At 45.5% G+C, this 17,409-nt stretch overlaps 1 protein-coding gene across 4 annotated transcripts in view; it reads right to left on the bottom strand.

Annotated features, from left to right (window-relative positions):
• Pde10a (phosphodiesterase 10A) overlaps positions 1-17,409 on the bottom strand; it is a 444,083-nt gene that overhangs the window by 80,387 nt on the left and 346,287 nt on the right. For all 4 annotated transcript variants that reach the window (XM_026787449.1, XM_026787447.1, XM_026787448.1 and 1 more), the window contains one exon: positions 14,092-14,220. In XM_026787449.1, coding sequence (XP_026643250.1) covers positions 14,092-14,220 — 129 coding nt within the window. The remainder of the gene's footprint in view (positions 1-14,091; positions 14,221-17,409) is intronic.

Below are 17,409 nucleotides of genomic sequence, written 5' to 3'. Positions count from 1 at the left end.
GGCTGTAACTCACACTTAGAATGGTGTAGGTAAGATGGCTGTAACTCACACTTAGAATGGTGTAGGTAAGATGGCTGTAACTGTCACACTTTGAACAGTATAGGTAAGATTACGAAAACTGTCACAATTTGAACGGTGTAGGTAAGATGGCTGTAACTCCCACTTTGAATGGTGTAGGTAATATGACTGTAACTGTCACACTTTGAATGGTGTAGGTAAGATGGCGGTAACTCACACTTAGAATGGTGTATGTAAGATGGCTGTAACTGTCACACTTTGAACAGTATAGGTAAGATTACTGAAACTGTAACACTTTGAATGGTGTAGGTAAGATGGCTGTAACTGTAACACACAGAATGGTGTATGTGAGAGACATGTGTATTAAAGACACGTACATTCTCTTTATCTCGTTCTTACACACAGCAATAAGGCCACAGAATAAAGTGAGTCCCAGGATGCTACAATGACCCCTTTCTGTGACAGGTGATATTTATTCTAAAGACCAGGTGCAGTGACAAAGAACTGTTTTTATATAATGTGCTAAAAAAGTACAACCTTAAACTGTCTGGCCATGAACAAAATTACATCAGTGGAGACAAGTACAGTGCTTCCAAATTAGCCACCCGGTCCTTCAGCCTCCAGTCCTGAAACGAACATCTACTATATCTTGCCATGTCAAACACTGCTTAAGACACAGAGGCTTGATGTGGGAGTGTCATATATCAATCTGTTGATTTCATTGGTTAAGGAATAAAGAAACTGCCTAGGCCCCTTGATAGGCCAACCCTTAAGTGGGTGGAGTAAACAGAACAGAGGGCTGGGAGAAAGAAGCTGAGTCAGAGAGTCGCCATGGTTCCCGCACTCCAGGCAGATGCAGGTTAAGATCTTTCCTGGTAAGCCAGCTGGTGAGCTACATGGATATTAGAAATGGGCTAGTCCAGGTGTGAGAGTTAGCCGAGAAAAGGCTAGATGTAATGGGCCAAGCGGTGTTTAAAAGAATATAGTGTCCATGTAAATATTTTGGGGCATAAGCTAAGCTAGCCATGTGGGCAGCCGGGTGCCGGGGACGCAGCCCCGACGGTCTTAATTCAACAGAGGCTGAGCAAATGGATGGTAAGATATGCTACCGATTAATTCCCAAGAACTGACAACTTATAAAACATCACAGAACTATATGTATAGGAAACTGTAGGCAGCAGAAACACGGAACAGATGGCATTTGTAGAGACTGGGACATCTGACATTAAATCCCTCATAACAAAGCCTGTGTCAGACAAACACACAAGCTTCTTCAACAAGTGAACAGGCCGGTGACCTCCCACCATCCTAGAGCTCCTTCTAAAAAACAGTTTAAAGTATCTTAAATATACTCCTTTTTTATTTGTATATGTGCAATATATAGTCTGTGAGTGCACATGTGTATATGTGTGTGCATGCACACATATGTTCAGGTACACGGACATGTGTGTCCCATGTATGTGGAGGCCAGAGTGCAATAAGATTGTTTTATTGTTATTATTATTGTTGTGGTGTATGTGATATGTATATCTGAACACAAGCGCATGTGCGGCATGCTCTGTATGCGGACATCTGAGGACACTTTTCATGATAACGATTTCCTTTCACCACAGGTTGCAAAGATGGGACTCAGGGAAACAGGCTTCCACAGCAAGTGCTTTTACTGCAAAACCATATTGTTAATATTCTTGACTTCAAAACACTAGAAGTGATCCCACCATGCTTTAGCAGAGGCCTGAAAATGCAGAGCGGTCATATACAACCAGACAGCTTGGCAACAAAGAGCACACCCCACATCTATCGCAGCTCAGGTGGACCCCAAAGCCAAGGTGCCAAGAGACATGAGATATTGGAAGTGGTTAAACAACACTTGATTCCATCTACAGAACTGGAAAAAACCAAAACTATGGCAACAGAGAACCATTTGGTTACGGCAGGATAGTAGGACAGAAGCGTGAAAAGGAGGGGAGGTGTTCTGTCACAGGTGTGCCCTGTCCTCGGTCTGGTGGCTGTATGAACCTAGATGTTTTAAACCAACAGAATTATACACCAGGAAAATTAACAGCCGAGTACTTTGTAATGTATCTGGCTGTCATCTGAGGTCACCTGTGTCAAAGGCTGGCCCTACGTCAGTCTGTGAAGACGGTCTAGTGCCACGGGAAGGACGTGGAGGCTGCTGAGGCAAGGGTTAGGATGCTGAGCTCAATCCTAAGCTCCCTGGCTTAAAGCCTACACAAAACATGCTACTCAACATGACATTGTCATGACAGCACCCGAGTTCTGCTAGAAACAGGGAAGGACTCTTCCTGCCCCAACAATACGGCTTAACTCAGAGTCGGGAATGATGGGAACAGAGCCAAACGGGAAGGTGAGGGAGGGCAAAGGGTGGAAAGGTAAAAACTGATTAGTTGTCCCATGAGGAAAATCCTTCACCACAATGAAAAGGGCATCACATACAAAAACATCAACAGTGACAGGTGACAGCCTACAACCGTTTTCCACAAGTTGTCATGAAACTGTCAACTGTGTATCTAAAGTTATGGGACATTTTCACGTCGAAAATGGTGTCACTTTAGAATGATGTGCAGTGTGTAAAGTCTAGCCTTAACCTCGCTGCTCACACTGCCTACCCCTGAGGAAGACCCAGCAGACCCCGGGCCACACCATGCCAATCAGGCCAGTGTGCAGGTCCTGGAAGGTCACCAAACCAGGCAGTACCATCTGTGGTTCCTCCCTGGGCAGGCACCGTCAACTGTGTGGGAAGAAAGCTTTTCCACACCAAAGGCATTTTAACATATGCCGACAGAAGGCAACAGAGAGACTTCAAAGGTTTGGAAAACACATTGAAAAGGGAAAAACAACTTTCAGTCAACAAAGATTTCAAAAAAAGAAAAAAGAAAGAAAAAGACAGTTTGAAATCAGAAAGTAGAATCATGACTTCCGACACCTCTGGAGTAATCACTCAGGCACACAAACGAATGGCAGGTTGTTTAGCTCCATCTCCAATAATGGCTGAGAGATCTCAGAAGGAACTGCAGAAGGATGGAAAGCCACTGGGGACAAAAGAGAAGCTGAGCTGGGAGACAGACAGGCGGGCATCCTGCCTCCTTCACCTACACCCACTGCCGGCACCTGCCTCCTGCTGCCTGCACCCCTCATCTCTCTTGGCATTGCCCTGCTGCTGCAGAGAGTAGGGGTTCTTCTCGGGGCTCCCACCAGCTCACCTGGGAAGTCCCCACCAGGGTTCCCACCACCACCCTGGAATTAGAGAGTCCGAGAAGGACTAACTCCTCCCTCTGCTGTTTGCACTGTCAAGCCCTGAACTGTTTCCTTTCTAGCCTTCTTAGGATGCTCCGCTATACCCGTGAACATTGGCTTAAATGTATTTTTTCTTGTATGAGAGAAAAGTGTGCCACCTTCCCTTTCTCTTCAATATTTTCACTGATGGTGAGAAGCGAATCAAGGAGAAAACAATCTATGTAGCTCTCTAGGGTGGCCTTCCAAATACCCGCCCACTTCTGTAGCAGGTGCCCCATGTCAAGCCACCCTGAAAGGCGCTCAGGGTCTAGGTTGCAGCATCAAGTCCTTGGAAAGCAGCTCAGGGTCTCACTTGGGTTTCCACCCACCCCTTCATCTAAGCCACAAGGGCCACTAAGTCATCTTTATGTTGAAAGTCCTTCAGTCTGAAGTGACAGCCACAGGACCTCCTGAGGTCATACCTGTGTGGAGGACGGCCCCATTGGGTCCCTTTGCAGAGAAGGCAGGCAGCTCTCTTCAAATAATTCCCCTTTGCTTCTCCCAGGGGGAGCTCTGGTTGGAAGCCCCTGGTCCTCTGTGTAGCAGTGGGAAGCAATAGACCTTTGGAAGGTGGGACCTAGTGTGACATCATTAAGGGGATACCCTGGAAAGAGATTCGGGAGCCCAGCCTCTCAGGTATCCTTTTGCAAAATGGGATCTCTACACACACAGCTATGTGCTCCTGCAGCTGTGACATCATCAGGCCAGTGCTACATCCTTGAATCTCCAAAACTATGAGCTAAATAAGCCCCTTTCCTTTATTAATTCAGCCTGATTCAAGTAAAAAAAAAATCAAAAAGTAAAGTTATAAACCAGTTTGAAGTGCACTTTATCACAAACGTCTTGGATTGCTCTTCTTCTGTCAGTGTGATCTGTCCATCTTAACTCCTGTGATACAACACAAGCAAACCAAGCCTTCTACCTTCAAAAGAAACCCAACTGAATCATTCCGTAGACACGGAAAATGATCTGAAACACTAAAGTGCCGTCCTCCTGACTGCTCTGCTGCTGCAGAGAGGAGCCATGGCCAAGGCAACTCTCATAGAAGAAAGCATTTAGCTGGGGGCTGGCTTCCGGTTTCAGGGGTGAGTCCATTGCCATCCTGGAGGAAGCAGACAAGCACGCTGCTGGAAAAGTAGCTGAGAGGTTTACATCCTGATCTACAGCCAGCAAGGGGAGAGAGAGAGAGAGAGAGAAAGAGAGAGACAGAGACAGAGAGAGAGAGAGAGACAGAGAGACACACACAGAGAGACACACACAGAGAGACACACAGAGAGAGACACACACAGAGAGAGAAGAGACCAGCTACACCTCCTCCAACAAAGACACACCTACCCCAGTAAGGACACACCTCCTAACCCTTCCCAAACAGTTTAACAACTGGGCACTAAGCATACAAGTGTACAAACCTGTGAGGGCCATGCTCATTCAAACCTCAAGTGCCTTTGACTATGTTTGATATGGAATGTTTAACCTAAAATTAATCTCTCCATTATCCCGAACAACAGCTGTTCTTTGTCAGTTATCATTTCTTAGTGTCTTTTTTGTTTGTTTCTTAGAGACATGGTTTCTCTGTAGCTTTGGAGTCTGTCCTGAAACTAGCTCTTGTAGACCAGGCTGGCCTGGAACTCACAGAGATCTGCTTGCCTCTGACTCCCAAGTGCTGGGATTAAAAGGCATGTGCCACCACCACCTGACCCATTTCTTAGTTTTAATAATATTCATAACTTTCATCATGCTTGACTGCTTTGGACTTTTGAGACCAGCCATCTCCGCTGTCCCCTGCTCGGCTATGATGGCCGTTCTCAGAGGTGAGTGTGGACCCTCTTTTTGCTCAGATTGTACTTTTCATGTTTTATATTTAGGTTTTTAAAGTGTGCTCAATTCCAAAGGAATATCCACTTACTCTGCCTGAGAACTCTAAAGTCATCCTGGGCTTGTAACCACCTGCGACCAAACGTCTGTCAGGCCTTTCCATCTCAGGGCAGTAATGCAAACACGTGGGAAAGCTTTGCTTCAGTTTCAAAAGCTGAGCCACTACTACAAGTCCTAAGTTCCCAAAGGCATTCCACCTGTGAAGCAGGCGTGTGGGCTGCTCTGTGGAGGTGACAGGCGACCAGAATACCGAAACCTGACTGACCTGTTCCTAACACGGATGTTTTGGCATGCCATGATGATTCACTCCAAACGCTTGCATCATCAAGTCTTCAAAGGTACTGGGAGGTTCTTATCTAAATTTCAAAATATGTACATTGTTCTTAGAAGCACTTAAGAACATCCCAGAAGGTTCAGCCTGTCCAGTGAGTGCCTGCCTCCTCCCGTGATGTTCTCAAAGGGCTGTATCCACCTCCGAGTCTTCTCATGACTACCCTCCCGTGCAGCTCAGAGGGCCTTCAAAGGGCCTTCTGAGGACTAAATCCTATCTTCTTAGGGAACCTCCCTTTCAGAGATAAGAGCTGATCTCACCAGAGTCACTGGGTACACACTGCCCTTTCTTTTCTGCCCTTCCTAAAACTGAATTCCACAGCTCTGGGGAGTCAGGATGGCTGGTATCAAAACAACAAACGAAAGGGAAGGAAAGCAAGGAAAGACAGGACTAGCCGGGCAATAGGAAATGGAAGAACAAACACAAATGTTTGCCAGCATGTGTCCCCGCCCTCACCTCTACGCCTGCTCCAAAAACAAGGGGGAGAAAAACTAAACAACAAACAAACAAAAAACCTTTTCAAGCTGGAGAGGCTCAGAGGACAGCACACCAAAGCTCCTACCCCAGAGTGATCCAAAAGGAGGGGCCACAGCGTGCTTTAAATTTCATCCCACCCGTGACCTGAGCTGACCTGCTGCGTTTGCTGACTTGCTGACTGCTGCCTTGCCTGACCAGACAACTGCTCCTAAATCTTCTCCCCAGTTCTCTCAGAAATCAAGCCCCGAGTCCTGTTCCCTGCTCTTGCATCTCCCTATCTCCTCCACCCACGTCATCACTACCTTAACTCTTCCAGGCATCCTGACACCTACTGCTGGCCCTCAAACTCAGCAAACACAAGAAGTCCTGTGGAGCCGTGTAAACTAAAACACCAGACCCCGAGACAGTCAGCCTGGGTGAGAGGGACACCGTGAGCCTGACCAGCTCCCAGGTGACAATCCTCCCACTCAGGAGTCACTGGTGACATCACACCACCAAACGACACCTGATCTGGTGCCTGGGTCCCTGTGCTCCGATAGTGCTGTACTCTACCACCACCACCACCAAGTGCTAGCTTCCTGATGGCATTAGCACAGGGAACTGCTGCTCCTGGGGCACGGTAAAGAGCTAGGGACACCAGGCAGACAGCGGTTCTCAGCACCAAAGTCAGCTTTAACTGGCTGAAGGCAAACACCGGATTTCAATTTTTTATTAAGCATTTCTATGATAACATTACACTGCCTGGTGCTGGAGAAGGAGCTGAGAGTTCTGCATCTGAACTGGGAGGCAGCGGGAAGTGAATGTCACGCTAGACCTGGCTGGAGCGTTTGAGACCTCAAGCCTACCCCATAGTGACACACTTCCTCCAACAAAGCCACACCTACTCTGACAAGACCACACCTCCTCATAATGTCACTCCCTATGAGCCTATGGGGATCATTTTTACTCAAACCACCATATACACTCACGGCAGGTAATCAATAAATATCTCTGAATCGGTAACTGACCGGTTAGCCGGGAAAGCATATCACACTGGGTCACATTCCAGGTACAACTAGCTGTCACAGTGTTTTGTCAACTTGATATGAGTTCGAGCCATTTGGGGAGAGGGACTCACAATCGAGAAAATGTTCCCACCTGGTTGATCTGTGGACAAGCCTCTGCGGGCATCTTCATGATTAACGGCTGGTGTGGGGAAGGCCAGCTGACTGTGGGCGGAGCTTTCCCAGACAGGCGGTCCCGGGGAGTCTAAGAAAGCAGGCTGAGCAAGTAATAGGAGCCAGCCAGTAAGCAGCAGCAATCTTGCCATGGCATCTCATCTGCATCTCCAGGTCTCTGCTCTGACCCTGCCCTCGGTGATGGAGTGGAAACTGAGAGCTGCGAGATGAAATTAACCCTTTGTGCTTTCGTGTGAAGACACTAGCCTGTCATGCGGACATTTCTACAGAGGGTTATGCAACCTGAAATCAACTTTGATCACTGTCGAATTTTCAGAAAGGTTTTACGAGCTTAGAGTTGGAAACAATGTGCCATCATTTTTCATGGGTTTTTAACGTTTAGAAATCTGTCACAGGTGAGAAAAAAATTTTAAATTCTAAGAGGAATGACATCAACTAACATTTCCACAGCATCTCTTTCTGTGTGTGAAACTAGAAAACACAAATTGTATAAAGGCATCTCAACGAAAACAAGTATTTCCCAAGACCTAGCAGCTCATAAAGATTTTATTCATTTGAATCACTCAGAAATGTGACTTCTGCTGGGAAAACACAATGGCTTTTAAAGCCTGGCAAAGAGGACCACGAGCTTCAAAGACACCAGACACCGCTTCAGAAATCAGTCCAGTCCACGGCAAAAGAACACACTTGAATCAGTTTCCTAGGCGCCCATGATAGTATAAGGACGAGACTTAATTTTTCATCTTATTAGCATGGCCACCTGAAGTCTGGTTTGGAATCATAAGCCACCTCACTCCCAAGCCGCACGCTTAAAGACATCATCAGAGTAATCGACACACAATTAACAGAACTAATGCAATGTATCAATTACCGGCAGTGCTGTCTCTGCTCGAGCTTCTAGTTGGTAGACTCATGGTTATTTATAACCCGTGTCAAAGCACTCAGTGCATGGCTTCCATTTGCCAGCAGCAAAGGAATACCTGATTTGATAGTTTCGTGTTGATAATGTAATTTCAACTGCTGAGATAAAATAATTGTAATGGAATAAAAATCATTCTAGTTTCAAGTAAAAGAAAGAGAAGTGTCCGAAATTACGTCCCATGAGAATTGTTTCAGGCATGTCTTGTTTGTTTATTCATGATGAGTACATGGACTTTAGTGTTCTACAAGCTACAGCCTTGCGAGGAGGTGTGTTCTGGCGGGGGAACTTGTGCCTCGTTAGTTTAAGATGCCGTCACAGCGAACGCCAGCACGGGCGCCATCTGTTAGACATTAACCAGTTTAAATGCGGCTAAATCTGAACCCCAGGAGATTGAATAGAAGGTTGGGGTGGCATGATTTTAAAATCTTTATTCTAAGTATGAAATGACTAAAAATTTCACTTGGATAATAATAATTCCCATCTCTAAAATCACATAAAAGAGAGAAATTTGATAATTACAGTTTTTATATAAAAATAAAACCATGCAAAACTTTTAAATTTAAGGTAACTGACAGCAACAATGCTTTAGCTATGAATTACTTAAATGTCAAAAGTAGTGGCAGCATCTGCTCTAGAAGGTGCCATACACAAAGCCACAGGCCACAAAGGACAGTGTTCTATCAACAGCCTATAAATTATTTAGGCTAATTCACCAGCTTCTTAGTTACTAAATCAACTTCCATCAGAGGTTATTATTACATTGGAATTTGGGGTTTTATTAATATTCACCTTAAATATCATCATAGTATCAAAGATACAAAAGTGGTCACACTGAGCGCCAATTCAGCATCCTTCCTAACACTGCCCAGACTGGTAACTGAAGATGGGACACTGTTGACAGTGGAGGTAAGGTTTGGTTCTTCTTGCCCAGAACAGAACAGTGTCTGCAGTGTGGGATCAAGTCCCATCTTGGAGACTCTTGTAAGACTAGGCCTCCACATAGCTTCACATATGTGCTGTGTGTGCTAATTGCAATAGTAACCTCAGAGTCCCAAAGGGTGCCAGTTGATCAGTTGTCAGACGTAGTTCACATATAGATGAGCATAAAGATATAATGTGTAGTCTGACTAAATATGAGATATAATTCTTTCCAAGATGCCATTTTTTTCCAAATGCATGAAAAGATATTTTATGAGAGTGTTGGGAACTCCTTAGACGTTACACTCTATCTTGAGGAATTGCTCACTCTCTTCCCAGATGAGTCAAATCACTTATATAGGAACTAAATGCAAAACCCAGCTCCAAAGGTCACTTTAAAATGGATCATTGTGAACTTAGCCTCAAGGTCAACTTTAGAAAACAATGTTCAGTGCTGGGGAGACAAGAGTGGGCTCCGTGAGGAAGCATCGCCTCTTCACACGTGGGAGCCTAAGTGTGAGCCCAAGAGTGAGCTCCGTGAGTGAAGCATCGCCTCTTCACACGTGGGAGCCCAAGAGTGAGCTCCGTGAGTGAAGCATCGCCTCTTCACACGTGGGAGCCCAAGTGTGAGCCCAAGAGTGAGCTCCGTGAGTGAAGCATCGCCTCTTCACACGTGGGAGCCTAAGTGTGAGCCCAGCACACACATGCGAAGCTGGCTCACCCCTTACACTTGTAATCCTGGTGCTGGGAGAGGAGAGAGGCAGAGACCCTGTCTCAGAAAACAAGATGCATGACTCCTGAAGAGCAAAACCAGAGGCTTACAGACCTCTGCGTGCATGTGAAAACATGTGCAACACGTAACACACATACATGTACACACTCAGCAGACATACGCACACAAGCACACACACGTATGTACAGATAGACATAATGACACACACATACACACTCAGCAGACATACGCACATGCAGACTTATTCACACATACATATACACACACTGATGCCTCTCAGCTGCAAGTAACAAAATGTTATACATTTGAAATGGAAATGATAAGTAAGCAATATAATTGTACTGGAAACATTAAGAACACTGATTACATTCTAATCTGAGCAGTCAAGGGGTCACCTCCATCCTGGATCCCCTTTCTCTCTCCTTCTCCTGATGTCTCTGACTACAAACCAACTGCATAGACAGACTAGGCTGTCAGACCTCTGAAAAGAAAACAATGAGTCCCAACTTTCTCCTATGTGTTAGTCTAGTGACCTTTTAACCTGCCCTGGAAACCTTGGCAGAGCTCACCACACCATTGCCTACAAGTTGCCTCGAGAGATTGAAAATATGTACAAGTTGGTTCTTCTAATTCAAAAATCCAGCTGCGGATTTCCAAAACAAGTGTAAAGTCCATGTAAATATTACACACAAAGAGAGAGAGAGAGAGAGAGAGAGAGAGAGAGAGAGAGAGAGAGAGAGAGAGAGAGAGGAGAGAGAGAGAGAGAGAGAGAGAGAGAGAGAGAGAGAGAGAGAAAGAGAGGGGAAAGGGAGAAGGAGAGAGAGAGAGAGAGAGAGAAAGAGAGGGGGGAAGGAGAGAGGGGGGGAGAGAGCTGCAATGAGACAGAGATGGAGGAGGGAGAGGGAGATGGAGAGAGACAGGAAGATGGAGGGAGACAACAACCAAACCTGAGACACGTCTGGAACCTGGTCCCACACAGTTGGCAGAAATGATAGCCAACATTTTGGTACAATTCACTCCTTTAGGCAACTTTCAAATGAGCTTGGGAAGTATTTGCCCCATACAAGTATGGCAAGTGACCACAAGCTGACAGGAACCACAGGGCCAATGACCAGTGAGCTGCCTACTTCTGCCTCTGCGCCACGCCTTCCCGAATGCCATGACGGGACTCTGCGCCTCGGAACGGATAGCCTGATGAATGCTTCCTTCTACACATTGCTTTTGTTCATGGCATTTCTCCACAGCAGCAGAAAGAAACTGATGCCACACGTGTTGTGTGTGTGTGTGTGTGTGTCTTTCTGTAGTATGTGCACAAGACTGCAGGTGCCCTTGGAGGCCAGTGACACTGAATCCCCTGAAGCTGGAGCAGATGGCTGTGAGCATCCCATGTGGGTGTTGGGAGCCAACTTTGGTTTTGCAAGAGCAATCCTTGCTATTAACCACTGAGCCCTTTTTAAAGTGTGCAGTGTTAGCTTACATAACAACACGAAAGTTTGTAGAAATTCTCATTTGTAAGAACTAAACTTAATTTCAAGTTCTGTGCTGCAAATGTTATGTCCGTTTGACACATGCTGGCGTCATCTGGGACGAGGGACTCTCGACCGAGAACATTCCTCCAGAAGATCTGGCGGTAAGCAAGACTATAGTACATGATTCTTGACTAGAGACTGATGTGGGTGTGTCCAGCCCATGGTGCGTGGTGCCACCCCTGGCCTGGTGACCTGGGTGCTACAAGAACACTGACTGAGCAAGCCACAGGCAGCAACCTGGGATCAGCACTCCTCCGTGGCCTCTGCCGCTTTTCCCTCATGCTCCTGCCCTGGCTTCCCTCAGCAGCAGAGTGTATCCTCAGAGTTGCAAGCAGAAATACACTCTCTCCTCTCCAGGCTGCTTGTGGTCAAGGTGTTTCATCACAGCAACGGAAACTCTAAGACGTGTTCCATAGGTATCATGTTTCGGCATTGCACTATCCCTTATTACGTAGTAAATTTAAATATGCAGTGTGTGTGTGTGTGTGTGTGTGTGTGTGTGTGTGTGTATAAATTCATGAAGAGACGAGAAAGAGTTTGACACTTGTCTCTCGACTTGACTATTTCCTCAGTCATTCTGCCTCCTTGGGTTTTTGAGGCAGGGTCTCTCACTAATGTGGCTCTCCCTGATTTGGTTGGGCGGGTTGGCCAGTGAACCTTAGAGATCCAGTTGCCTTTACTGACATACACACTGTACACTACTGGGGTTACTGGTGGCCACTACAATGCCAGGTTCTTATGTGGGTGCTGGAGATCTGGACTTTAATCTTCATGCTTAGTGGCAGGCACTCGAGCAGGGCTAAGCTGTCCTCCCTGCCCCCAAATGGGCACCATTAGCCAGGCTGACCCTCAAAGCTCAGCCACCTGAGACTGCTCTCAGTCTCTGGTTCACCCTGATGGGAGATGCTGCTTAAACTTTGCTCTTAACCATCGATGACAGGGTTGTCCTAAGAAGGAAATGCTGATCTCTGATTTATTCCTACACTTCTTCCTCGCAAATCATGTGCTCACACACACACTCTTGCTTGTAGACACTGAACATATCACTACAGTTGCTTCGAAGACTGATTCATATATCTCAGGGTGCAAGCTCTCCCTGGCAAATATTTGTTTCCATTATGATATGTTCGGAAACTATAAAGACTTACTCAGAGCACAGAAATTGCCTATATTTCTACCACATCTTTAAAACACTCTTTTTTCTATGTTAGGCAGAAGCTAGAATGCTTATCACATTAAGACAACCACCCCAGAACAGCTATGTTGGTGTTAATGCAAAAGTTTCTTGAGTAGAATTAACTGTGCCTATGAGGACAACATGCATAAAAATAGGAGTCCAAATTTGGTCAGATGGCCAAATCTAGCCATTTACACTGCAATATTCAGAGAAAGCACATCCATGTTGACTCAGTTTGAGGGGAAATGTGTTTGACCTCTCAGGCCCTTGGAGTCTTCTCTTCTATTTTCACCAAGAGAGCTGCTTCTATTTTCTATTATTTGAACTGCAAAGGTGACTAGTTAATTTAAAAGATAAATATATTTCTGAGAATAAGAGAGAAACACACAAGGGGAGTCCTCCCCTAAAATGATATTCTTCATAAATTTTAAATGCAATATGTCCCAAATTCCAGGAATCCAAATATTTTCTGTATTTTTTTTTTCTGTTTTCAGTTTCATGCATCCACATAGTGAATTTTGGTCTTTCTTGGGCCTCTTCCACTGGAAACTCATCTCTAGCAAGCCTGTCTTTGTTGTGTGACCCACTGAGCTTACATGGGGCAACTAGGATGAGAGCTGGGGAGTTATTTACCAGGGCATAGGCAGCTCACCAAAGAATCTGACATGTAAAACAGTTCTCACATCTTTCTCGCCTGTCCGAATTGCATCTAAAAGGGCCATCCTCATTTTACTATTGGAGGCCCCATTCTGTTAGCATTTGTGACTAGGAAGGAAGGAAACAAGGAAGGGCCAAAGATAAGCCAGCACGGTGCTCTCAGATTGCGCTCTGCAGAGTGGAGCATCTAGAGACAGGAACACAAACTATGTTTTTCTAATCAGTATTAATCACTGGCATGGTCTGCACACAGACAGTGGTCCCTGGGCCAACAAAGAGCTGTACTGGGCGTGCCGTGGCCCATCAGGTAGAAGGGCCCATGAGAGGCCCCACAGCCACTGGAGCACACGTGGAGCCCGTGTGGAACCTCCGTCTCCTCTTTCAATCTCTCTTCCCAGCGGGTGGTGTGAACTTTTCACTTGGACACACATCCCTGCCACTGCCATGGCTGTCATAGCCAGAAGCCAAACGCAGTGGGGCTATCAGATCCTGAACTGGAAACAAATTCATCTTTTCTCTTCTCAGTTCACAGCCTGAGACACCGCACTACAGTGACTCCTCACTGACTAATACAACAAACACTAAAAAATTCTCAGCTGTTTTTTGCCAAGTGCTTTTATAATTAAGGATTTTTTTTCTCATATTCATTTAGCTCCTCTAACAATGTTATCTTTTAAAAAAAATACAGAAATAAAATATAAACCTCTATTTCATATTTTGTTTTCTTTTTTTATTTTTTGTTTGTTTGTTTTGTTTTTTTAAGACAGGGTTTTTCTGTGTATCCCTGGCTGTCCTAGACTAGCTCTGTAAACCAGACTGGCCTCGAACTCACAGAGATCTGCCTGCCTCTGCCTCTGCCTCCCGAGTGCTGTGATTAAACATGTTTTGTTTTTCTAAAGCATGATGTCCCATCATGAGCTAGGAAGGCTTGGTCTGAGATCTGCGGACACTTGGCGCGAGCAAGCAGGTGGCGTCTTACCTTCAACTTTGTTGTTTTTTCTCTTCAGCCACTTTTCTACAGTCTCGGCGCTCACGCTTTCGGAAACAAACTCATCTAAGACCTGGGGGTGGAGAGAGAGGTAGGCCTTCACTTTCTCATCCGTCAAACCTGCAAAGGAATTGCAAAGAATAAAATTCACCCATGCGGCGACTTCAAACAGGAAACACACAGTGTACCAACCCATTGTGCTAGCAGTTAGGAAGTTCCCTCTGCTGCAGGGAGCTGGGACAGGCGGGGTGACTTCATGGGAAGACAAAAGGGCAAAGCTTTGGAAGCGCACGAGCAATAGGCGATGATGCTACAAGGTGCCACGAAAGCTCACCTGCTTATGTCCGCATGCTAAGGTGTTATTTTATGTTATGACCACAAGAAAAGAGTAAAGCTAAGGACGGTGAAGTCAGAACTTGGTATCTGAAGTGGTAGATGGTACGTCACACCAAGTAGCTATTTCCCCGCTGTCAGTTCTGGGGGCCCGTGAGCCAGACGGTGCCTTTCTATTGTATGTTAGGTTGCATAAAGCACTTACACTGAGGTAAGCACTACCAGCTAAACCTGGCAAGGCACCATGGATGCGTACCAGTGACTGGATGAATGTGTTCGTCGCTGTTCGTCTTTATTGCTGTCAACTCAAATTCCTCCCTTTCCACAGAGGCACTAGAGCCACTGGTCCAACCAACGTCACTTCAGAATGCTCTTGTCACTTCTCCATCATTATCAATGAAGTTTCTGTCCAACGAAAACTGTTGGCTACAGATAATTTCATATATTTTCATATCAAAAATATAAAGTGGCATCTTTTTTTAGATTGAAATAATCCCAAACACAAACTGGGTGTGAAAATTGCTGTCACTACGCCTATTCACTGAGATTTCATGAGCGGTCATCTGTAGGAATGGCTGGATGACGACACTGACAGACAGTGACTTTGACATAAAAAAGAAGGAAACTAAGTCTAATTCTAACCCTGCAGAGAGTAGGCCGCGCATTTCCACAAAGCAGAGAATCCGCACGTGTTAATTAATTCTGCTGAGCACTCGAATCACAAGCTGTGAGAATCTTACAGTGGAACAGGGTCGCTGGGAAGGCAGATGGCTTCTTTCAAAGAAATCATTCTCCTAACAGCCAACTGCAACACACACAACACACACAGCACACGAAAGGGAAGGCGACCCATTGTATTCTCAGCACAGGGCAAAGAGTACACACAACACACACAGCACATGAGGGAGGGGAAGGTGACCCAACGTATTCTGCACAAAGCAAAGGGCACACACAACACCCACATCACATGAGAGAAGAAGGGAGACCCATTGGATTCCCTGCAGAGGGCAAAAGGACACCTCTGGAACAGAATCTGACTTAAAACTTACTACAAGATGCTAAAGGCAAAAGGCTTGTTAGAGTGGAGTGCTCACCTGACAGGGCAAGGCACATCCCTAGGTACAGAAAGAATCAGGTACTGGCGTGAAGGTGATAGGATGTGGTGTTGGAGGGAGGAGAGAGCCACTTGTTGGTTCCTGGCTGGCCGGCTAGCTTAGACCCGAAATAATCACACAGAAACTGTATTAATTAAACTACTGCTAGGCCCATTAGCTCTAGCTTCTTATTGGCTAAGTCTGATATTAATTTAACCATTTCTATTAATCTGTATATCGCCATGTGGCTGTGGCTTACCAGATAAAGTTCCCAGCGTCTGTCTCCGGAGGTTCCATGGCTTCTCTCTGACTCTGCCCTTCTTCCTCCCAGCATACAGCCTAGCTTTTCCCACCTAGTTCTGTTTTTCCCTGCCATAGGCTCAGAGCAGTTCTTTATTCATTAACCAATAAAAGCAACGTACAGACAGAAGGACCTCCCACACTGGTGAATGGGGACCTTGTGGGAGATAGCTAATATGAAGATAATACTCCTTTTTCTTACACCCTTCCACCACTTTGATGGCAGATTTCATCGTCTTCATGATAATGTTCCAGATGCCCATGACTTCTGTGTCCTTGTTACCCACTCACCAGGATGCCCACACTGTGAGCCAGGAATCCCAACACGGTTCCCATCTCTGGTCTTTGCACACTCCTCTATGACCTCAAGAAAGAGCATTCTGTGAGACTAAAGTAGTCACCCTCCCAGTTTTTTCTGAAGAAATTTTACCTCTCAGGCCCCCTTCCCTGTTTCTACTACTTCCTGTTTCCCAGAAAGCCAAGCTGCAGAGACTGCTGTAACTTGGGCTCCTTGTTATTTCAGCCCATTATAGCTATGTCCTGTTTGCAAATTGTATATTACATAAAGGACCTGCATCCAAAATATCCTTTTAAAAGTCAACCATAAGCAAACAGCTAGTCTTTAAAAATAGACTCAATGTAGAACAAACCCCTTAACAAAGAAGATGTGAATATCACAGATAAACACAAAAAAAGGTACTAATTGGTCATTAGTGAGCTGAAGGTAACGTGAAAACAAGACTCAGCTACATAGTTATTACCGTGGCTAAAGTCCAAAACCCCTGGAGCACTAATTGTTGGTGTGGAACAGAGCATCAGTCCTTGCTCTCTGCTGGTCTAGTTTTGAAAGATGGCTTATTAGTTTAAAAGTTGTCCTGTATAACACCATAATAATAATATCCCTCATAGTCAACATAGCCCAACTTACATGGAAGCCCATGTCCACATAAAGACCTGCATGTGGACATTTTGTAAATGGCTTTCTTCCATAATCTGCTAATTCTGGAGGCATGTAAGCTCCCTTCTAGGGAGTGAAGACACTGATAAGCTGTGTACATAAGTAAATGTTAGTTCATGATAAGAAGAAATGATGAGAAGCCAGGACAATCCTAGATGAGCAGTAACAGGGAGAAAAGCTATTGTTGGGAGCTACAGATCCCTGGCCCCTTGTCTTTCTCAGACCCTTTGCCTGCTGGAGTGAACTGAGCAAAACACCTGTGCCTGCAACTGCTCTGAGCACGAGACCCTGATGGCTGGCTGGTGGGGCTACAGCTGAAAGATCCCAAGAGCTTGAATGTGGCTAAGGATTCATATATAAGCTTTCGCTGAGCACAATAAAGTTGGCATTGGCATTCTTGTATCAGGGATGACCCGTGTCCACATCTCTCTTTGTGTGTCTCTGTCTATGTGTATTTAAGTCTCCAGCTTAGTTCCCAGCTCGAGTGCCGGTCCTGTAGTGACACGGGAGTACAGGACTATCAGTTTTTACAGGACTATTCAGGTTTTTACAAGCTACCCTGCAGGGCCAAACATTAAACAGTTGCAGATATGCAACACAAGAAGAAGAAAGAAAAAGAAGGAG

Source organism: Microtus ochrogaster, linkage group LG9, assembly GCF_000317375.1.
Source record: "Microtus ochrogaster isolate Prairie Vole_2 linkage group LG9, MicOch1.0, whole genome shotgun sequence".
Classification (NCBI taxonomy): Eukaryota; Metazoa; Chordata; class Mammalia; order Rodentia; family Cricetidae; genus Microtus; species Microtus ochrogaster.
The sequence above is the reverse complement of the archived record's forward strand: the minus strand, read 5'-3'. Positions and strand labels throughout refer to the sequence as shown.